The sequence below is a fragment of the Hesperophylax consimilis genome, chromosome 4 (genome assembly GCF_061612785.1).
Source record: "Hesperophylax consimilis isolate HC1 chromosome 4, BYU_Hcon_1.0, whole genome shotgun sequence".
Taxonomy (NCBI): Eukaryota; Metazoa; Arthropoda; class Insecta; order Trichoptera; family Limnephilidae; genus Hesperophylax; species Hesperophylax consimilis.
In genome coordinates this window covers 31,868,941-31,893,588 of record NC_142839.1, presented here as the reverse complement: position 1 = coordinate 31,893,588, position 24,648 = coordinate 31,868,941, and the positions used below count along the sequence as shown (strand labels likewise).

Below are 24,648 nucleotides of genomic sequence, written 5' to 3'. Positions count from 1 at the left end.
AGTAAATGTGTATTATTTATTGGTTAAGCTTTTAGGGTGAGGCGCATTTTGAAATCTCACTAAGTTACGCTACAACGTAGTGTTAATACTATTTCCACTAAAACGACGTCTCTTAATTATTGTACATGAATTTGAGAAAGCGTTTGAAAACACAATATAACAAGATGAATATAATAAGCGAATAAATCCTTGATTAAAGGAAGCTCTTATCTTTTGAGTAATATATCTCTGGCAGTCGTCCCATGGATCGGTAAACACTCGATACAAATCGAATGCGGTATACCGAGAGCGCACCGATCCATATATTTGAATTGGGGCCGAGGACATTGCCAACGGGTCGGGGAACGGGCGGGAGAGATGCGATATACTTTCTGTAGGTACACTGTTTTTTATGTGCAACCACCATTTTGCCGTTTTCTCAGTAATCTGTGTTCTATACTGTCTACAGAAATCTGCAATACCGACAGTTTACAGAGCCATAGGCTACATAGCTTATCTGCCGTGTGCAGAGGCCGTGCAACATACATCGCGTCCTTATAGCACCCGGTATTTATCGATTCCTTACCGACCCATGGGACGACAGCCTTAATCACCATATTTCATTACAGAAAACAGAGTAGGAATTACATAACATCATTTTTGTTATTTGTTGTTGGGGTTTTATGCCGTATTGCGCTAACTCCTTCTTTAGCCAACGTTTCGGACAGCATTGCAGTGTCCATCATCAGGGCAGATGAGTTATTTTTGAACGAAACGTTGGCTAAAGAAGGAGTTAGTGCAACACGGCACAACACCCCCAAAAAAAATAACAAAAACACCTTTGGCCGTGAAAATCTTAAATCATATTTGACATTACATCATGTTTATTATTCATTTTTGAAAGGACAGTTTGCAGGTCTCTGTTTTATGCTAGAGCCAATAAGTGTCGGCGTGTATAATACCGTATAATATTATTACATTAATATTACGACCGTATAACATTTTAATTTATGTCGTACCTTGTAAATTAATGCTTAGATTTGTCTCGTGAATTGATGAACAAGCTTTTAAAGTTTACTAAGTTATGACACGATATTAATAACACAAAGGTACGCGAGGTTTAGTTGTACCCACTCCCCTTGAATCTTTTTGCAGATATCTTTTCTCCGTATATTATATTTTCGGGAAATGACTAAATGAAAAAATAAAATTAGACAATAAAATTTATTAACAAATATAAAATTAACCCAACATAATATTTCCATTATGTATATACATATGAATATGCGTTCTCAAATTGTATATACATAAGAATATACATTCCTAAATTGTAAATACAAATACTTTCCTAAATTATATATTCATATGCATATGCTTTCCTAAATTTCTTAAAATAATATCGTACCGCAAGATTGATGTTAATACAAAATAATAGAAATATGTAAAAAAAACCTTGTATATTAATATACCGACGTGTTTAAAACAGGTACATGTTAGGTATTCTAATTTCCAGATGGGATTGCCGATAGATAATTGTAATATGTGGAAAAGTATTATTATGGTGTGTAAATATAGTGACTCACAGTGCCAGCTAAAACAGTAATAGTCACACCTGCTAGTTTGCTAATAAAGTTCTGAGACAGTTATGTAAGCGAATTTTTCCCTCCACCGACAGATAATTTGTTGTAATTATATATGTGAGTTTGTAGTACTGTACAAAATTCAGTGTCACAGTACCTACGCAAACGCGTCTGCATATTATTCAGGAAAAAAATATATAGAATAAGATAAAGTTCATAACACACCTTTTACATTATTTTATAGATAAAGAAAGGTAATTCAATGAACAACTATCGTTTACATCTGTTTGCCCATTATAAAACCTAGATTTAGGTTATAGGTGTCGTATTTGCTAAGATTTTCTTCAAAGCAGGGAGTTTTCTTTCAAAGGCCGTATATTTGTACGGTTTGTAACCTAGCGGGTGTTTGAGTTGTGGAAGTAGGGCAAGTCAGTTTCACTAAACTTAAATACACAGACGTAGGTAGTACTCTGTGTTTGCTTTACACCTTATTACGCGACATTGAATTTATTTGCAAAGCAAACTGATGACGGAAAGGCGGGCAAATATTACAAAACGAATCTTTTTTATCGTTTGTTAACAATGGAAAGTTGGGTATTACGAAAAGGAAATCCATTGATCGGAGAGCAATATCGAAAGCATTATTTTGAAGAACAAAGGTTTTAAGAGATTTTGTAAATCTTAAATGAAATTTAATAAAGCAAATAATTTAATGAGGAAGTCCGGTCCCTTTTCAGTATTTTTTCTTCGTCTTCCCAAAACGCACCTAATCTTTGCTTTGCCTGTGTGACGTCACCTGTCTCAAAAAGCGTACGTTTGATTTACACAGGCACTGTATGGCGGCGCGATGAGACACTCCAACCGCTTAAGTTTAACCGCTTTTAATATTGAAAAACACCGGTTAAATGTCAGAATTTTTTACTGCTTTTATTGTATTCTACCAAAGTGCAAAAATACATCCATCGCCGCACCTCTAAATAATAATTTATCAGTGTTCCAAAACCTGCAAAACTATGAAGAAAATGGTGTGACGCTATCAAATTAACCAATATGAAAAATGCTCCTTTATCACATAGATCAACTGCGTTTTTTTAGCGTGGATCACTTTGATGCAAAAACAACAGATTCATTAAGGTGATCTAATAGATTTTTACTAAGAATTTAACCTAAATTGTATGTTTGATTACACCCAGTGGTCTTAAATAGTCTCTATACTTAACCGATTTCCGTCAGAATATTAAAATTATTGAGGACCTAAATAATGTTTCAATTATGTCAACACTGTAAAATAACAACGATAAAATCTTTTATACAAACTAAACCAGAGTTTCAACGGTTCAATCCATGTTCAATCTCCATACAAAACCACAGTGAAATGTTGACTTATGGACTGAGTTCTGTGACCCGTGTCGGCACAACTAGTGTTTTCAATCCCGTGATTTCAAGAACCTGATAATAATAATAATGATTGGATTATTTATATAGCGCCGTTTTCGTGAGAAAATCACCTCAAGGGCGCTTAACAACTTAATTTATGCATTGATCACTTAGACTTAATTACTTTTGGTTTATAACTAAGTTTCATAGATAGAGAGAGACTTATAACTAAGACTAATGTCGAGTGATTTACAACTAAGACTTTTAACTAATGACTTAAGCTATACATATTTTTATGACCAAGTGGGCATTTTTACACAATACCGCTACAAAACGACTTACAACTACGGCTTAAACTAGAGATTTACGACTAACATACATATTTAATTTATATTTACAAATACAGATTTTTATGATTTCTGCGCGTGGTGTCAGTTATAAAATGTTTTAAAAAAAATTGTTTACGCGTAATAAACGGTTAATAACGGTGAAAAAAAAGTCAAATAGAAAATCCCCTGGACTGAGCAATGAAATACTACTGATGAATAAAACAATAAAAAAGGTCATCATTCTGGATACGACAAGTTGAAAAAGTGAGTCTTTAGTTTTGATCTGAACTCAGATGAGCTGTCGATCTTTCGCAAATATGAAGGGAGTTTGTTCCAAGCTGTTGGGCCTGCTACTGCAAAAGCTCGGTCTCCAAAATTGGTATTGTGATTGCGCATAGGTACTGAAAGTCTACCTATGGCTGTTGAAGATGCTGATCGAAGCGTTGCTTGCCTAACATTAACATCGTTTGGAATGCAGAGTTCCGACAAGTAGGGTGGCGCCATATCATGTACGGCTTTAAAAACCATCCAGCAGAGTTTGAATTGGATTCTCTCAGGGCACTTAAGCCAATGAAGGTTCCGCAAATGTTGTGAGATGTGGGAATATTTGGGAACACCAGTTATCAGCCTTGCTGCAGCATTGAAAACTGACTGAAGTCTGTCAGTGTATATTTTAGGGAGACTTGCGTATATGCCATTGCAATAGTCGAGTCGTGATACAACGTAGGAGTTTACTAACATCTTTGTGGCGCTAGCCGGAATATTTCTTTTTATAGATTTGATTTGACGCAGGTGAAAGAAACCTGCGCTTACTGTTTTGTTAATTTGGGATTTGAGTGAGAGATCTACATCTAGATGAACACCTAGGAGTTTAATGCCATTTTTAGGGATGATGTTGCAGCCAGAAGTAATGAGAGGAGTTTTGTCTAACATTGACTGGCGTTTTTTTGTTGTTGTCTAGAGAAATTCTGTTTTGGATGGATTTAGTCTAAGTTTGTTCGAAGACATCCACTCTGTGATGGCACCAATGCATTTAACAGTAATATCATTTAATTTGTCTTTCTCATTCGTGCACAGTAGAAATAGATTTGCTGATAGTCAGCATAGCAATGGGAAAGAAGTCCAAATGAATCTATAATTTTGGCAACATCGTTGATGAACAGAATAAAAAGTAGGGGCCCCAAGACTGAACCCTGGGGGACTCCAGAAGTCAGGGTCACGTAGGGAGAGTTTTTACCGCCCGCTTGTACAGATTGGGTTCGGCCACAGAGGTATGATTTTATCCACTTAATAATTTCACCACCCAGTCCAAAAGTTTTTTCCAGTCTGTCGATCAGGAAATTGTGGTCGATGGTGTCAAATGCTGCACTCAGATCTAATAGTGGTAGCAAAGCTAGCTTACCTGACTCATTTGCAAGCATCAAATCTGACAACACGCGCAGTAATCCAGTCTCTGTAGAATGGTACCTCCTATAAGCTGATTGGTACTTTGAAAGCAGTTCATTTTTCGCCAGATGGGCGGTTATCTGCCTGATCACAATTTTTTATAGGATTTTTGAGATGAACGGTAGATTTGACACAGGACGATAATTACTTAAATCCTCAGAATCTAGTTGAGGTTTCTTTAGAATTGGTGAGACAAGGGCCTTCTTAAGCAGTTGGGGTACCTCACCTAAGTCAAAAGTTTTGTTATATAAGTAAACTAGGAATGGTAATATATGTTTCAGACACTTTTTCAGAAGCCACGTTGGGATTGGGTCTAAAGCACATTGATTGTTTAGTGAACTGGACACAATTTTGTTGACTTCTTCCGATGTAGTGTGTGTGAACTTAATAAAGGATTCGCCGTTGTAGGTGGTGAACGTAGGTGGAGGTGCAGATGCTGTTGTGGCCCGAATATTGTCGATTTTTTCTTGGAAAAAGTCGGAAAAATCTTTCGGACTGAGCGCTACCGTGGTTGAGTTTTCAGACTCACCTCTGACAGTTTTAAGCGAATTCCAGTCGCTGTGGGTCCAAATCTTCACTCTCAATCTTCGTAATCCAGTAATCGGATCTTTTTCTCCGAATTGTTTCCCTATATTCAGTTTGCACACTAACCCACGCTTCCCTTTGGCTGGCTAGTTTTCGGCTTCTGTAATCCCGGGAATTCCAGACCTTTGCCAGCTCCGTAATTCCGATGCTGCGCTTGTCTTAATCCCGGGATTACAGGATATTTATTGGTTTAACGACCTTGTTTCAACAATGGATATTTTTTATTGCCTGCATGTCGTTTTTTCATAAATTTTTGAGATCTTGGGATCTAAGAAGTAATATTAATCTAATTAGTTATACAAGTCGTAAAGATTTTGGGAAAGGCTATATTTATTATGCTGTTTCATAGAAATAAATATTTATTGAAGCCTGAATAACATACGGTATGTATTTAGTCTTATGACATTAATACACCGGGATTGTTCTGTACAGTGTTTGTTTCGCACGTGATAATTCATCTGGTAGTTTTAGATTTTTTCTACAAGAAATCAAAATCAAAATCAAAACAAGAAGATAAAGATGAAGACGACAGTGGTAGTTTTTAACAGTCTGTCATCTCTATATCGGAATAAAATGTTGAAATTGTAGAGGAAGCCGATTTAAATTTTTCCCTACAAGAAAAGCTAAATAGATTGATCATGCACTTAATTCCAAAATCTCTTCAAAAAAAAAAAAAAAGATAATTAAAAATAAAATTATTCAAAAATGATGATATCCTAGGCGCTTTGATTTTATTCAGGTCGCATTTTAGGTCTTAAAATATTGAATGAGTTTCTTTTATTTTTATACTTTTTTTTCCATTTTGGTTATTTTTCTTTTGTGCAGTTACTTTTATACAAGTGGAATTTAGTTAATAATACTTATTACCTAATCTAGGTATAATACCCGAAAATTAAATGGAAACATTTGTTACAAATTATATTTTTTAATAATTTTTACATTTAAATTCCCGGTGCTGTCACCGAAATCCCGGGATCGTAAAATGCTTGCACCCTAATCCCGATTCTGAAAAATATTCCCGTTATTGAAAAATAGCTGGTCACAAAATATTCAGTCGTGCAAACCAAATAGGGTATTTTATTCATTTTAAAATTACAATTCATAAATTCTACGTGTATTTAAATATAATAAAACTTGTACATTCAAAACCCGTGTTTGTTGATCTATATGAAAATGCAATTAATTTTTTTTTTGAAGCCATAATTTTTATCACTGGAGTTCTTTATTATTGACGTTTAACTGAATATGTAATGTAAAATGTAAAAAAGACTCAATGGAGAGAGGGCTTTTTGTAGAATTTTAAAAATGTCTTTTGTCATTTTGATGTCTGAGTAGTTATTTTTAAAGTGATTTCACAATCCAGACACTCGTAAATACATGAAGAGAACATAACTGTGATGAAAGAAGGAGACCCGAGAAGAGAGCTTCGGAGGCATTCATTCAAAATGATTAAAGTTATTGACTGAGCTTTACGAAGTCCTGTTTAAACTCGGCTGTTTGGCATTTCATCTGTCTGTTCGAATTCGTTTGTGTGTTACGTTTCCGCTTTCAAAACGTTACCTCATCCACTTTACTATTTAAGCTAACCTTACTCTAACTAGATGGCTAACTTTGACTAGGTGGTTAATTTTGACTTCAATGTAAAGATCTGACTTTCTTATTTGAATTTTGTTCAATATAATGATACCTAGCTGCCCGAAGAGGGTTTAAAAAATCATCCACTTTACTATTCAAACAAACCTTACTCTAACTAGATGAATTACTTTGACTCGGTGGTTAATTTTGACTAATGACTACAGCAAAGATCGGAGTTTCTTATTTGCATTTTTTTCAATATTATGATACCTAGCTGCCCGAAGAGAGTTTAAAAAATAATTGGCATTGAGATAGTGTCGTTTATTTGTAAAAATTGTGTAATGCATAATTTGAAAAAAAATATACTGCAAAAAATAAATGGTTTATAATTTACTAGGTATGTATTAAGTCCATATTTAGAAAGTCCATATTTTTTTAATTTTACGATTATATTGGAAATTTTGGTTTTGATTTATTAAGTAAGAGAAAATTGAAAACATACATTTTTTGGTATACCGTTCACAGAACTACTATTGTAGAATCATTATCGTAGACGCTCTTTGTTATCATTATTTTTCTGGTTAAATCAGATATGATTGTGTTTGAAATAATAACGAAACTACGAACATATATTTTTAATGACACAATAAGGATAACGATTGTTCAGTTGACGCACGTAGATATAAACAATCTAATAAAAGAAAGAAAAAACTTCTTGGTTAACGACTTGGTGACAATCCAGAGATGTTCAATTTAAGAAGTTTAGACTTGTTCTCTACACGACTCGGTGTAGTTTTGAATCCCGTAGATTTCTAAAGCGCTTTGCGGGGACTTTTCAAACTGACTGAAGCGCTCAGTTTGGAGAAATGTAGGGGACTTTCAGCTAAAGATCGAAACGTTTTTCATTTTCTGTGAAACCTTTGGAAAGCCTTTCAGAAATGTGTGATTTACCTTCAACGGGCAGGCTCTCCTGCTTTTCACCACGAATGCTAGAGAGGAAATGGTTCTGATTTACATTCCATTTATATTATGCTTTTAAGCTGTGCGTAACGACATCGTTGATACGAAAATCTGTTTAAAATGTAAACACCACACTGCACCAGTGCCTCAACTGCTCCCAACTGTTTAGAGCCAGTGAGACTATGGCATCCTCAATTGGGGTGGATTATGAGGTTGTTTGTGATATGGTGCGTTATTTTTGATATTGCACACCTCAAAGCGCTAAACATGCCTTTTTAGTGATTTACGCAAAAAAGTCTCAACTGCTTCCAACCATATGGAGTCAGTGAGACTACGTCATTCTCATTTGGGGTTATTTGTGATGATGAAGGAAGTGGGGAATGGAAATATATGTGAAAGGTGAGGTTTGAAAGAAACTGATTAATCAGATTTTGTCACCGAACACTCACTTCACTGGGGCGATACTGAAAGCACCTTCCACTCTAAAAATTGTCTTTTGACTAGGTATACATTGCTATTTAAGGGGTTCTAAGATTATTTTTAATATTATTGTGTATTTTTGTGGAAGAGTAAATAATAAAAGAACAAAACCTTAAATTGTAATATTAAATCATTGAAAACAATATGAGCGATAATCAAACAAAAAATTGTCATAAAGTAATATAAAGTCATTTCATTTCAAATAGAGTCTCAAAGAAAATTTGTCATAAATCATACATAAAGATAACAGCCAGTATAAATATGCGTTAATAAAATGAAGAAAATGTTTGTAGTTTTTAGTCGAAGTATGATACAATTAAATTTGGTCGCAGTAAATAGGGTCGGATAAGCTCAGTGGTAGAGCAGCACCCCGGCAAGCTAAGGTCCTGGGTTCAATTTCTACATGTAACAGAATCCTTTTCTGGTTTACTTTTTTGAATTATTTTTATTTTTAGCATTTGGTTTTTACACTCTAAGGAATATAACGAAGTAACCATGAATTTGGGCTCATAGAAAGCGAAGACAAGTTAATATTTTTATTAAGTTAAAAATATATCAAAATTGATAATGTTACTTATGAAGATGAGCAAACTAAAACAAATGAATCAATTATTGAAAAGTGATAAATTACTGATAGCATTTATTGATCTGATTGAGGAACCATAAAAAAAACGGCTATTTAACCATAAAATAATTTTTCCTGTTATGAAAATGTTAGTTAACCGCAATAAAGTGCTTAATTCAAACGTCAAAAACATTTTTTCGAATTGTTCAAAAGCAGCGTTCTCCGTTGAATCCTAGGTACGTCCTTTGGGTTTGGTTCAAATAATAAATATCCATGATAATCGCTTAAGGTTGGCGGGTCATTAAAATTTTAGTGCTCACAAAATTGTTCATGAATAAATAATTGGTCGGTTTCTAAACGGGAGTAGGTAGCTTCTTAACTTCCGAGTCCACTTGACGGCGTGGAGGTACCTAAATACTTTACGACATGCTGATATTCATCAATACATTACAACTCACGGTATATTTATCATGTTAAAGACCGTGTCAAAGCGATTCATGAAATTTTTGTGTTTGGATTCCCGTTGTAAAATATGTCCGAAAATTATATTTTTTTCGAAATTAATTTAATAATGCCAATTTTGTTATGTATTCAAGTACCAATGGTGAAAACAGTGCAGTTTTTCGACATAACACTTCTTAGATAGTTTTATTTTTAATGTGAATTCCGCACAAAAGTCTGGAGCCAGTGAGACTATGGCTTTCTCAATTGGGGTAAATTGTGAGACTGAAGGTAGTAGGGAGGGGAAGGAGATGAGAAAGAGGGTGATGGGGAAGTACCTAGTCATCAAATACAGCTAAAGACATTTCAAGCAACGTTTGATTTTTGAATAGTGGTCTTACGGTAGGGCGATACTGAGAGTATCTTATACTCTGAAAAGTGCCACAAATACACCTTAAGTTATTTATGTTATTGAACTGTGAAATAAGAGTTCTTCGCTGGGATTTGAACCCTCGACATTCGGATTACTAGTCGATAGCGATAATAATAGTAGTCTAGTCTAAAACATCGCTAGTCTAGTAGTAATACTTTGATTCGGATACTTATTCTTTTATATTATTTTAATTTTTAAATCAAACAAGATTTGAAAATTTAAAAGTTTGGAAGTCCAGAAGAAAAATTTACAGATTGAGTTAGTTGCCTGAATTGTTTGTTTGTAGCAAACCCAAACTACCTATCCGAAAAATGACTAAAATACTAATAAATAAATATGTTTTACGTTTTCATTTAATATTTTAAATTCCTTGAATATTACTGAAGTCCAACAAGGATACATTTTTATGTACCAGATAGTTAGAGCAAAAACACTCAAGCCCCATTATACTCTTACATTGTTATAGAAGACATGCAGTGAAAGCAAAATTGAAATTGATGGTGAAATAATTGAAAATGTTACTGCTATGAAATACTTACTATATATTAGATTTCAAACTAAACTTTAACAAGCATATACACGAAAGATAATTGGAAAGAAGATTTTTTTTTGGAAGAATTCGTATTTTTTTTTCAGAAAACTATATTCACTACATACAACCATTACTGTTCCACATTTTAACAGAATAATTTGCAAATTATCCATATAGAACAATAAGAAAATTGCGAAATTGATTCTCAAAAGTAAGTAAAAAGTTAACCAGATTACCAGATGCTGACCTACAGTTAACCAGATGCTGACCTTGAACACGATGATATTTATACATTAAATAATAAATAACCTATTTTCAAAATGCTTTTAAAAGATAGTAAAATAAAACAAGGACATTCACAAACACAATAAATTAACGTGTAACGAAAATAGGCTAACAAAAAGGACAAATCCGATAGACAAAATAGTTTGCTGTATGAAAGAATGCAATATTATAATGCGTTGCAGGAAACTATAACCTGTTTGCACCAATTGATAGATTCAGGTTGAATTGTAGGAGCCATATTTGTAATTAATAATACTCGTAAAATATAAATATTTGTTAACTTCGCTGTACAAATGGATAAAATATAATTAATAGATAAATTACAGCCATATTTTTATTGAAATAAAAATACCTTTCCACCCCTATTAGTAGTAAACAAAAATAGTTCGAATTTGGACTTTTATTTGAAAATCTCCTACTTATGAATCCATTTTCGGTTATTGTTATATAGTATATATTGGAAAAATAAGTTCTTTAGAAAATGATTTTAATACATCTACATATTTGTGCCTGAACATTGCAAAATCCAATAAAACACACTTTTTGGCGATGTTTTTTTTTCTTGCATAAATCAAAACACCCGGCGGTAGTAAGCGGGAGTATAAACGTTATTACTGTATACATATAAAGTGTTATTGTTTGCGGCCAATTTCAAATGTTACACGATGTGTTGCATCACAACGCAATGGCGGCTCGTGACTTTTGAGTGTCATAGGGTGCTAAGTTTGACAAATTGAACATTATTGGTGTGTTGTATCCGAAAATTAATTTTATTTTTTCTGAAAATACTTATTTTTAATGAAGATTTTCAAAAAAATCCGTGCATGGCACGGTCAAACTGAAATTTCCTGAAAATCTTCATACAATAAACCGAATTTTCAAAAAAAATCAAATTCATTTTCGGATAAAACAACGTCATTAATGCCATTGTTTGTAATATAAGCACTCTTTAAAAATACTATTTATCATTTTACACATGGGCATAAGTTCGGGTTTGCTGATGACGATTGAAAGGAATATTGATAAATTATTCCCGAAAAGGAAACAATTATGAATTATTTGCAATATTTTCCGTCCATTTGCTCACTGAGTAAAATAAAATATACATTAAGATGATATTTTGACAAATCGAACGTCATTATTCGTCGCGCAGTTAAGTGGAAATATCGCAGAAATTCTGTATTTATTCTCGTGAAATATCTTGTAGTATTTTGTCAACTTTCAAACGGGAAAGCACTCAAATAAATAATAAAAACCCGCTGTTTCCCCCCTCTTCATCTTCTTCCTTTCTCCTTGAACGGAACCATTTTCTGGGAAATAATTCAGAAAAACATGATAATGTTTTCGTTTGTAGGTATAGGTGGCGAAAGTTTTTCCTCTATTAAATTTACCGCAAGTTTGCTAAGCTTATATTGGAACTTTGTAATTGAAATGTTGGCCATTTTGAAAATAAATTATTCACCATAAATAACTATTTGAATTCTGGTAAACTTTTAATAGTTCCGTATTAAATAAAATCTTAAATTATTTCGGTGTTTGAGTCTAATTGCAACCTATTGCTTAATACCAGGAAGCTTTTATAAATTTACTAACAAGTATTTGTTCATTAATTTTTGTTGATTTACGGTAGAAAATTTTAGGCTTCAGAATTTAATTTGTTGGTGATTTTCATCGCCGAATCTACTAAAGGTACAGACGGAACGAATAACCAGGGTGGAATCATAAAATACGGAATTGTTTATTTAAAACACGCATAAAACTTAATTATTACGATTTTAATACTGTAAATACAGAAAGCGTAAACTTTAGACGGACCAATAATATAAACGGGGTGCGTTTTGAATACGAAAATAGGTATGTACTTTGTTGTACAAATAATCTTGGCAGTAGCAAAGTGTATTCATAAAAACGTGCTCCAGAAATGCCCTTTCTTTTAAAATTCCTACAAAAAATAATATAACGAAGTAACAGTGAGCTCGGCATCATATTTTGTACAGGTTGACTTAGTTAACTTTGCAAACGATTGCCTTACGAAGTCAACTGTGAAAATGAATGCTGAGTTGAACGAAATAATTAAATATGAGAACAATTATTCAATATACATCCAAATGAAGTCTTGTAATATTTCTAATACAAACAGATTACTTGTAAATATTCATTAGGTACCTAATTTGAGTCGTATTTTGTAAACATAGTTTGTATTTATAAGAAAAAAAATTTGGCGGGTAAAGTTTGATTAGAATTATTGCTCACATAATTACGCCATAATTGTGTAGATCCGGTCCTGATGGTATAATGTAAGTATTAGAGAAAATGGAATAAAACAAAACTTTTCACTGCAAACTCAAATATGTAGGTTGAGCCCTCGGTTGAGCAAAATATATTAAAATCATATTTCCATCAAAATCAGTAGCATCGGGAAAATGTTTCCAACTCGTCTGAAGAAATATTAACCTAGAATTGACAATTGAATTTCTACATCAAGTTGCCTTCCGCCAGATGTTCTGGCGGAAGCTTGAGAGTTATTTCTGAATTTTTCCGACACCGGAGTAACCTTTCTGATCTAATTTGCTCCATAGAGTTCGGGCAAGTTTTCCAGTCTGGATCCATTAGGTTTACTGGCTGCAAGATTTTCGCTGAATAATTAATTATTTGATCCACTCTTTCCTGGCTCACCTGAAATAAATAATCTTGATTAATCCAGCTTTTTACATAAATCTAGATTAATTTATTAATCACAAGAAAACGATGCGATGTTGGAGGTTAACTTTATACTAAGTATTTGCATCGTCCTACCACTGAGTCCTCTGTAATCTCTCTTTCTGTGATATTCGTAATTTATGAGAATGAGGTAGGTACAATTTAAAACGAAGCAGGACACCTTTGCAAAAGAAAGAGTTATATATCATTCGAGAAATTAAACAAGATTCACAAAGTTACGTATTAAAAATCTCTGGTTTACGGAATATTATACAATATCAAATGAATTGATTTCTTTTTCATATGGATTAGAAATATTTTTTTTTAACTAATGCTGGCATATGCCTAATACTGGAAAAATATATATTTTTTCACGTACCTGAAGGTAAAATCACGTATCACCAGAATGAGGGGATCACTAGAGTCCCCCATGTGTTCTGGAGCGATGATCTTTTTATACTCTTTTTACCCTATTCAGAAGCATTCAGATGTAAGTTATTATTTTTTTATATCTAATAGTAATAATAATAATAATAATAATTGGATGACTTGTATAGCGCCGTTTTTGTGCAAAATCACCTCAAGGGCGAAAGTAATTTAGTAAATAATGGTGATTAGTAAAGGGGTGGGGGATTTTAATTAACATGATTTATTTTTGGGTTATTACTAATTTTGCATAAAGAAGGAAGGAAGGAGGAAAGGAGGAAGCACAACACGGCATAAAAACCTAAAAAAAATCACGATATTATTTTCGGACGTGATCTCTAAAATCATATCCATTATTTTAATGTCCTAAAAATATTAAACGGATATTTTTTAATGCAGATCGTTAAACCGAATAGTTTTTAATAATTAAAGCGACTGTGACTTTACATTAAAATCTCGCTGGGGGATGTGTATTACCCCCGGAGTTTTTCAAACAAAACTATCATCAGTTTCATAAAAAAAACGACTAGCCTTTTTTACTTCAGAATATGGAACAGAATTACAGCTCTTACAAAATTGGACTTAAAATGACAAAAATGGAAATATTATAAACGCTATTGCAAAAAAAATACTTATTATTTTTTTGGTAAACTTATGTTTAAGACACGATTTTTTATGCATAGCACAAAGGGTAACAATAATTTTTTATAAGCAATAATTATTAGCCTGAAACACTCATCCATATGAGAGAGAGTGAGAGAGTTAGCATTTACAATGCCTTTCTCATATAAAATAAAGTTGGTTGTTTCAGGTGAAAAAATGTAACAAGCAGTAATTGTTGAATGAAACACTAGTATATATTGAATTATTTCGCGGATAAGAGATAAGCCGCCATAGCTCAGTGGTCAGAGCTGTCGACCGGAAATCAAAAGGACACGGGTTCAAGTCCCGTTGGCGTCATGTATCTTTTATCAGGAGATTTTTCAATGTGGATGAGTGTTTCAGGCTAATAATTATTGCTTATAAAAAATAAAAAAATTACATTAAGCAACACTTGTATGAATTTTATAATGAGTTAGAAGAAAATGTGTGAATAGATATTTCTACCAAGATTTTGAAAATATTACAAAAAAATTAGAATTATACAGCTTTTTCGTAAAAAAAACTCTTTTTCTCTTGACGATTTATTTGATTGAGGCCTATTAATTTTTTGTCGCACTCATAAAAATATGTCCGGTCCTTCCTGTTTTTAAAATAATGGTCAGATTTCAAGGATTGAAATTAGAAATAATTGAAATTTTTCAAAAATACGACAAATAAAATTAAACAGATTTTTTGTCTAATTCGGAGGGAAAAAGTGATGCAAGTGGCCTATTGTGTCAGTACGATCGGATGAAATATATACAATTTCCTCCAAGAATCAAACTCTCTGCTCCATTATGCATCAAACTGGTTTTTAGAAATGATTTTATTCAGGTTGTTAAATCCACTGAAAATAAGGTGCAAGATATTGTAAAGCCTCCTGTTTATAAGATGGAGACTTAAGTCCACAAAACACAATGGAAAAGCTCGTGAATTTTGGAAGAATTCCTGCGAAAATTTGGCGTAGCTCATTTTAAGAAATTCTAAGGAATAATGTTTTCCGTATATTCTCGTATCACGTTTCGAAAAGTCGTTAACGTTTTTGGCTAAAATAAACTTGAAAATAGTATAAAAGTAGATCTGAACACCGCACCATAGCTCCAACTACCCGGAGCCAGTGGAGCTATGGCATCCTCAATTGAAGCATGTTATCAGACTGAAAAGAGGGGTGAGATGTAGGAGATGGGAAAGAAGAAGATTCGAAAGTACCTGGCTCTTTGCGCATAGTCACCGAATACTGCAAATGTACATGTTAAATGCAAACAATTTAAGTAACGTTTTGATTCTGAATATTGGTCTTCCAAGATGGCAATACTGAGAGTATCTAGTACTCCGGAACGAGCTACATATATTCTGCACTTCCAGTGGTTCTCGTCCCGAAGGTGGTCTTTCGTAATATAGTGTACTTGTAATATTACAGACATGAGTATCGTTCAAGTCGCATCAATATTTTCTTTGGTGCTTACTTTAACGCTAAATGGTTGCACCTATTGTTCTTAAACCTGTATTCCAGAAATATATTTAACGTTTTCCTAATAGATTGTGTCATAACTTATTATTTTTTTATAAATCCTACACGTAACATTAGTTACGTGTAGGATTTATTGTGTAACATTGTTTTATTGCTATTCGAGTTCCTTTGTATGTTTGTCCTAGTACTGGTAATATTGACTACAATGTGAAGTACATAACAATGTTATATTAATATCTTCCTAACGCAGGGCCATGTCACCCGAATTACGGAATTATAATCAACCCGTACCATTAGAGAGGATTGACACAGATTATAATGTCAATCACAATATTCACACAAGAACAAGAGGGATGAACCAATATTGTTATTAAGCTAGAACGTGATGTGCTGTGATTTTATGCTTATTAATTAAGTTCGTTAAAAGTTTCCCACGCTGACTGCAGATTGCCAACGAGAAAATAACAGTTAACGTAGATTACTAAACTAAGCATATTTAGGCGACTTTTCATCAATTTTTTGATATCATCGATTAAAAAACCGTTATCGATATGCTAACTCTAGGTGGCAATTTTCATTACCAGAAGGCTAAATACACAATGATAAGAATTTAAGCCACGAAAACTCAAAAAACTTAAAAACGAAACGAAAACTTAAAAAAGTTTTTATTATACTCTAACACGTTTGCTAGAACTTGCTTATAAAATTTTTGCATTTTCTTAAACTAATTTTTAAGAATTTCGTGGTTTATCCTACCGCGTCAAATATCCAATACTTCATAAAATTCGTTGATATTTTACAACAAATTAAATCTCATAATTTGCTACTACTGTTTAAATACAGTATCCGGAAACGTAGCGACCATTTTATTTTTAATTTTACCTAAAAAAAGTTATTTCAGACTCGATTTACCCACTCGAAAATGAAAGCCTAAATAAAAAAAGTTAAAACATAAAATCGGCTCCAAATGTGATTTAGACTCACCAGATTCCCGCTTTTATCACTTATTTCTGGACACCACATATGGATAAGTTTATCATCAATAGCTAGAGGTAGTCACATCCACCAGATGGCGAACAAAGATGTGAAAACACTAGGCTTCATATTAACAACGACCAAGAACTTTAATTCCGTACAAGCCATAACACTGTTATACTTCTTTAAACAGTAGTCTAATCGAATAAAATTCAGTAGTTTGGTCTCCCTCTTATGAAATATTAATAAGATTGAGCAAAAATAAAAGCAAATTTTACGATTCTTCTTCTCATTCTCATTCTCTTTTAAACACTCTAAAAAGTGATACATAAGAAAACAGACACAAAATAAATGATTTAACTTTCTTTTTAAGAATAATAAACTCTAAATTAAACTTTTCTGAAACTCCTACAACTTATAAACATAAATATAACCACTTACAAGACACAATACTTGTATTTCCACCGCAGTGTGCAGAAGCGCAACTACATTGCTTAATCTTAGATGCAGAGGTTTTACACCATAGGAAATCAATACTTAAGTGATTTTGATATGTTTAATGTTGACTTGGTGAATTTTGTGTATCATATTAAAAACCTTTTCTAACCCTATTCTGGAACCTTTGTTTGTCTCCTTTTTAACCTATCTGGTCATATCTTTATAAAATTTCTGGTATTTTTATTTCATGTATATATGTATTTTTTGCTGATTGTATATATATATCATTTGTATTATTTCATCTATTTGTTCTAAATTATGCATCATGTCAAAATATTACCATTTATACCTGTGTAAAATCCCTAGGGGCGTAAATTGATTAAAATAAAAAAACACTAATTTTTGTTGTGCGTATGTTCTTCTTAACTCAGGTTTAATGAATCCTTGAGCTCAATTTTGCTATGAATTTAGATGTTATTTTCAAATTTAGAACTGATTGTGCGAAAAATTCAATTTAATTGTTTTATTTTAATTGGAATTGTTTTGTTAAGAATTCAGACTCTCAAGTGATTTTAAAGGCTCTGCGATAATTTTTTTACTAAAATGAGACTGCGATCAGTGCACCGTAAATCAAAGCGTCGTAAATAAAAGTGCCATAAAGGGAACCGCTGTAAAGTGGAGCCCCGTACTGCGAAGTATCCAGTAAGTATTAAGACCAATAAGCAAGTGTGTTAAAAATCTTCTTCTCCATTGTTCTTAGATATCTTCAGCAGACCACCAACTCACCGGTGGACATGAGGGTGGGCATCCACACGGGAGCGGTCCTAGCTGGGGTGTTGGGCCAGAGGCAGTGGCAGTTCGACGTCTACTCGAGGGACGTGGAACTGGCTAACAAGATGGAGAGCAGTGGGAATGCTGGGTAAGTTAACTTTTGGTAGCAATCACGTACCCACACACAAATGTACGCATTTCTTTGAAATCGGATGAAATTAAAACACTTATAACTTATAAACTAAATAAATGTTGGTCCTACCCGATCGGCATTTTGCAAGGTTATTGTCGTGGTTGGATCCGGTCCCTGGGAAGGAAATTAAATTTTTTGGTTTTAACATCAACCCCACACAGGAGACCTGAGGAAAATCTAAGACGTCACGCAGCTTCCCAAATTAATAACCCACGGCCACACCAATTTTTAAAAATTTAATTGTTTTGAAAGACATTTTAAAATTGATGTATTGTTTTAAAGTAACCCACGTTTGGCTTGGTATTTTTTTTAATTTCAATTTCTTTTTTAAGCTCTTGCAAAAAAGCGGTGAAAATTTTAGTAATCAAAACATGGCATAAAAGCTTGAACCTGTTACCAAACTACGACCAAACTGCATGGACTATCAAAGCGGCGGAGACAACGAACGTTATGCGTTTGGTGTATAGATAGAAACGAAAGTGGAGCGCCACTGTGCGTTGATGTGCGATTTGTAGTAGTATGGGAGAACCATGCTGGCGACAATTTTGCGCACACGGTTTCATAATGGTTCATGACCCATCTTCATTTATTCTTGCTTCTATGATCAGTGTACACATCGTTTAAAAAAAAAGTAAATACTGCACAAGAGTACCAACTGCTCCCAACCGTCTGAAGCCAGTGAAAATATGGCATCCCCAATTGGGGTATGTTGTGAGGTTGAATGTAGTGAGGAGGGAAGGAGACGGGTAAAAGGAAAGTGGGATAGTGCATGGCTATTCCGATGTGGTCATCAAATACGGCTAAAACCATTTCAAACAATGTTTCATTTCTATATTTTGGTCGTACGCCAGGGCGAAATTAGAATTATCATTCACTCTAGAACGTGCCGCAAAATATACTGTATTTTATTTATGATGCTATAGTTGGAACTTTCTCAAAGGAAGACCAGTTCACATCGTAGTTGATGGCTCTTCTTCCTCTCCGCACTAAATCAATGCGGGGTGCCACAAGGATCTGTGTTGTCGCCGACGCTGTTTTTGTTGCACATCAGCGATCTCGTTGAATGTGCACCATTTCATTGCTACGCTGACGACAGTACCATTCACGAGGGTCATCTTTTTGACAAGCCCTTTCCAATTATAATGACCGTACAGCTCGGAAAAAAATTGAGGCAAAAAGTTGTTGAAAACCTTGAGAAGGTTTTTGCCTGGTATTGGGACAAACTTGTCAGTTTCAACGTCACAAAAACCCAAGCGTGTCTAATTTTGGCAGAGAGGGAGATCAATGACTGTCTGGTGCAATTCGATGGAATCACCCACCACAATAAAGACTCAATTGAAATGCTTGGGTAAGTACATATATCAAATTGGCTCAAGTATCGGGGCTCAGTAAATCTGGCTTCCAAGAAACTGGGTGTTTTGTATATATTTTGCCACAGATTCTTCAATAGTAACCAGCTTCTTACCCTTTACAAATCTCAAGTACGCCCAACAAGTGAATTTGTGAGCTACCTCTGAGATGGAGCCCCAACATACTTGATAAACCAACATGATTCTGTCTAAAGGAGGGCGGCCTGTTTGACAGACCATCTATTCTTAACAAACCAATTGGCATCTCTAATGCACAGAGGCAACGTGGGCATTCTGAGTCTGTTCTACGGGTATTTTAATAGAGCCTGATATAAGCAGCTAGTAGCATTGATCCCCGGCGTACCGGTGCACGTACGTAAAACTCGACGTATACGAGCGGACTACAGGTTCGCACTTAATGTTGGCTTCATGAGAACGGCCCGCACCTTCGACTTGTTTTTGTGTAAGATATGTATGTGGAACGAGCTACTGGCATATGTTTTTAGTCCTTCATAGAATCCGGTGCTCTTCAAAACCTGCCCCTACCTTAACCCGCCTGAAAACGCTACCCAACCGGGTGGCACCATAGCTTCCCTGCCTTTATACTGTACAGAAAAAAAGCTCTTGTGAGGTGTCGCATAAAAAAAACAACTGACAAAGGTTTCTCAAAAGACCGCCACTAACATGTCAACTAGTCCGATCATAAAAGTTGTTATGTTAAATATTACATATTGTAAGTAATATAGAATTAAGCAGAATTTAGTCAACCTAAGCTGTCACATTTCTTGGAGATCTTGGATCGCGTTCGCGAACGTCGAATAATAACTGACATGGTTGATAAAAAACTTTTGTCGTGTCTATGTTGGGCTTTTGTTCCAGGGCTCCTGGAGTAAAAGAGATTGTATATTAAATATTAAAAATTGCACATAATATTTCACATTAAAATATGCATATTAGCACATAATATTTAAATTGTATGTCAAATTTAGCACGATCAAGTTTTGCGTAGAAAATCTAGTCGAGTAGAGTCCAGTAGTCTATTGTTTTTCTGACGATGAGTAGAACAATTGAAAAATAACATAAAATTGATAACGAATTCGATGACTTCTTTTACAATCCAAATTTTCGACAAAAAAAAGACAGAAGTGAGTTCGTGGGAAATAGCGCCTGGCGCGTGTGAATGGCTGTGTCAACTCCCACGCCTTAAAAATCTCGACGCCGGAACATTTTATTCTCTTTTGATTGGGGATTGATACGGGCTTACAAACCAATCCTTCAATAAAAATCTAATTGGGCATCATTTTAAGGATCCATTGGTTTAGAGATTCTCGTTGGGGAAATTTAAGGCATTGACTTTTTGGATTCAGAGAATTATCAAACATTAGACCTTATTCAGATTATGCGTATTTTTAACGTGTTTTTTTATGTAACTAGTTTGAAATCAACGCGTCATGCACTCCAAAATCAAAAAACCTTACCCTTACCATAGCAGGTTTTCTGCACGTGCAGAGACATGGTTTTATATAAAAAATAGACTTTACTATTTAACAATCACCGGTATACATATTCACAGATTCTCCGTGATTCTTCCATTTTGTTAATTTTTGTTTTATTACAATTTTATTCAATATCGCGTCTTGAACATCTCTCGAATAGTTTCATCTGAACGTACCACCATCCCAAATCCTAATACCCGTACCCCAAAGTGATTGTCTTTTTTTGAAAGCGACTTTTCAGTACTAATCATTTATGCAAATCGTCAATAAGTCAAGTGAGCTGACGAAAGATAAATTGACTAACCGACACTGCTGGAACATTAGTTATAGTTTTCACTGTTTGGACAGTTAATAATCCGTGTTAGGCATGGCCTATTTTTCATTTTCTTATAGCCCTCAACGTAAACGAGAGGGAAAATAATAATGCACGTACTTCCCCACCTAAACGTAAACGACAAGGTAAATAATGGTATACATACTATCCCACCTTACTCCACCCTCCTATATCTCCTTCCCACCCAGACTGCCTTCAGCCACACTAAATACTCTATTTGGGGATACCATAGTCTCACTGGCCCCAAACGGTTGGAAGCAGTTGAAACTCTTCTGCGGAATATAAATAAAAATAAGTAAACTAAAAACTAAAGTAAAAAGTTACTGAAAAGTAGAATATCGGTTTTATTGTCTGAATATCTGAAGAAACAAAAACCCTTAATCTGTGAACTCTAATGTTATTAAATTTGCATAGTCGTTTCTATCTAGAATTCGTAGTCTAATGCAATCTATTTTCCGCATGCATCTCCATTATTAATAGTATAAACATCCTTATTTGTTTGTTTGTTCCACATTTTAATTTAATCAACGAAAAAAGTGAGGTCAGAGCTCGAACATTTCTTGGAATACCAAAAGTCTTACTAAAAAAAGTGGTAAAATTTCAATTCATTTGATAAATGATAAATGACCGCGTATGTGAAAATCTCACTAATTGAGAAGTAAAATAGAAGCTGACATAAAATAGTTCATGCAAAAATAAATAAAATATGTACATTGCTTATCCAGCAAAGGGTATATCTATATATACCCTTATATCTGTTGTTGTATATCTGCTGTATAAACTGTAAGTGATAATTTCTGATCGAATTTTTAAAGTATTTTTTAAAGTTCTATATATTTCTTTATTTTTAAGATGTCGTAGAAACAAATACTAGAATTAGATTTTGTATTTGAAATATAATTTAATATTAATCATATCAAACTATTTATGTTGAGGGATCAGTAGGATTTATAGGCCCTGTTAGAAGTTTTACCGAGCCGAACCCTCTGATAGGAAAATATCTGGAGTCGGTGAATTATTTTCCCATTTGATCTCTGGTGAGTTGACGTGTTGTTCTTGTATTGTTTTGTATTTATTTTTCTTATATAATGCACTTGCATAATGTTTATTGACTAGATGATCATTTGTGGAAAAGTGTGTGGAAGGGTTTAGTTTTTCCTATGGGGAAGATTTAACCCGGACAATAAAATCGGAAGTTAAAAAAAAAAAATTGTTATTCCAAATTCCTGTAATATTCAGAAATCTGTTAATGAAAAAATAAGAAAATACACAAATCTAGGAAATGAAATAAAAAGAATTTGGTATTCTCAAACTATAAAAATATTACCATTTGTTATTTCGGCTACTGGTATTATACCTAGCTCTCTCATTAAAAATTTAGGCGTATTAGATCTATCAAAAAATTTATATATAAAGATGCAAGATGCGGTCATTTTGAATACATGTAGGATAACGAAAGATTTTTTAAATATTTATGTTGAGGGATCAGTAGGATTTATAGGCCCTGTTCTACCGAGCCGAACCCTCTGATATGAAAATATCTAGAGTCGGTGAATTATTTTCCCATTTGATCTCTGGTGAGTTGAAGTGTTGTATTGTTTTGTATTTATTTTGCTTATATAATGCACTTGCATAATTTTGATTGACCAGATAATCATTTGTGGAAAAGTGTGTGGAAGGGTTTAGTTGTTCCTGTGGGGAAGTTTAACTCGGACATAAAATCGGAAGTTATATTTACTAATGCACTTATTTTTATTTATTTTTAGACAAATAAATAAAAATAACACAAATAAGATGTAAATATGTTGAATTACAGTAAATTGACCATTTTTATGGAAAAAAAAACCACGATTTTTGAAGATATCGATAGAAAAATACCGATAAATGTTCGTTCATTGCATTTCGCCATTACACTAGCTTTTTTAGGCGACATTAAAAGCGATGACACGAAAAAGAACATAAATATATATGCATGGATGACGGCACTCAATTCGCATGAGGATTTCACATGTAAAATATCCACACATTATTAAATGTCAACATTCAGCGAAATGCACATTTAATGAAATTTAAACTCGGGTTTCCATTTTTAATGCTACTGAACAACAAAACCCATAACATGTATATGTAAAAGCCTTCTAGGCGTTAATAAAATGAAATAAATAAAATAAAAATAAAAATGGGTAAAATGTGTTCGCACTTCGTTCCTAGTTCCTACACACCTAGGTATCGCTTCGTGATACTAGGTAGGTACTGCCAGATCGGGGTGTTATAAATTCCATCTAATTTGATGACCATCATTCGATGTCAGATGTCGATGTTCACCGCCATTTTGATTTTTTTGTCTTTGAACTTCTCGTTTTAGCTGTTAATCAAATCGAGGTAAGCTTAAAGCCCTTACACACCTCCATGCAATCGGAGGCAATATCAGGGCAGTAGTGGAGAGCATCCTAGATCGCTCTCTCGATCACCGCGTGAGTAGACAAATCGGCCCTAAGTAAGCACACGCTCTGCGATTAAACGCAGCGGTTTTGGAAAGCTGAAAAATCTTGAACAAACATGCACTACGGTTGGCGTTTTCAGCTATTCGCAGTGCGTGCGCCCACTAACTACGAAATTCGGACGGGAGACCCCACGATATCAGTTATAACAAATCCAAATAGGTTCTTTAGGTCTGCTGCTTCCAGTACAATCATTTAATTCATGTGTCAAAAATTACAACGATTCATAAACCAATTCTTCACCCAAATCTTTGTTTACGTAATTGCACACAAGAAAGCGCCAGAACCATTCAAATTCTCTGATGTTTGGAAAGTGTAAGTGCCATCATTATCGACGAGTCCTTTGCTGCACGATCAGTTTCACACTGCGGAAGGGGCGGTGTGTAGAGAAGACGCCAATTTTACCCCCACCAACACTCTCCCTAACCCGCCTCCGATTGCAGGGAGGTGTGTAAGGCCTTTAACAAACATAAAAGCATCCGTCTTGTTTGACAACCGATATAAACCTTCCTCTATATATAGCAAAGCGGTAGGTATGTACATAATGCGAGTTGAAGTAGAGATTATTTTTTTTTGTTTGCGTCAGTGTTCGAGGTGTACGATTTAATTAATTTGTGTTTTTTTTTCATAATTCATTTATTTAGAATAATACTGTAGTGTATTTGCGGCACGTTCCAGGGTGGTAGGTAGCGGGTGAACGATCATCATTTAGATTCGAAACGTTGCTTAAAATTGCTTTAGCCGTTTTTGGTGACCGGGTTTGAAAAAATTAGGTACTTCCCAAC

At 34.1% G+C, this 24,648-nt stretch overlaps 1 protein-coding gene across 1 annotated transcript in view; it reads left to right on the top strand.

Annotated features, from left to right (window-relative positions):
* Ac3 (Adenylate cyclase 3) overlaps positions 1-24,648 on the top strand; it is a 321,798-nt gene that overhangs the window by 211,295 nt on the left and 85,855 nt on the right. The window contains exon 7 of the mRNA XM_089651683.1: positions 17,980-18,138. Within this exon, the coding sequence (XP_089507809.1) occupies positions 17,980-18,138 (159 nt within the window). The remainder of the gene's footprint in view (positions 1-17,979; positions 18,139-24,648) is intronic.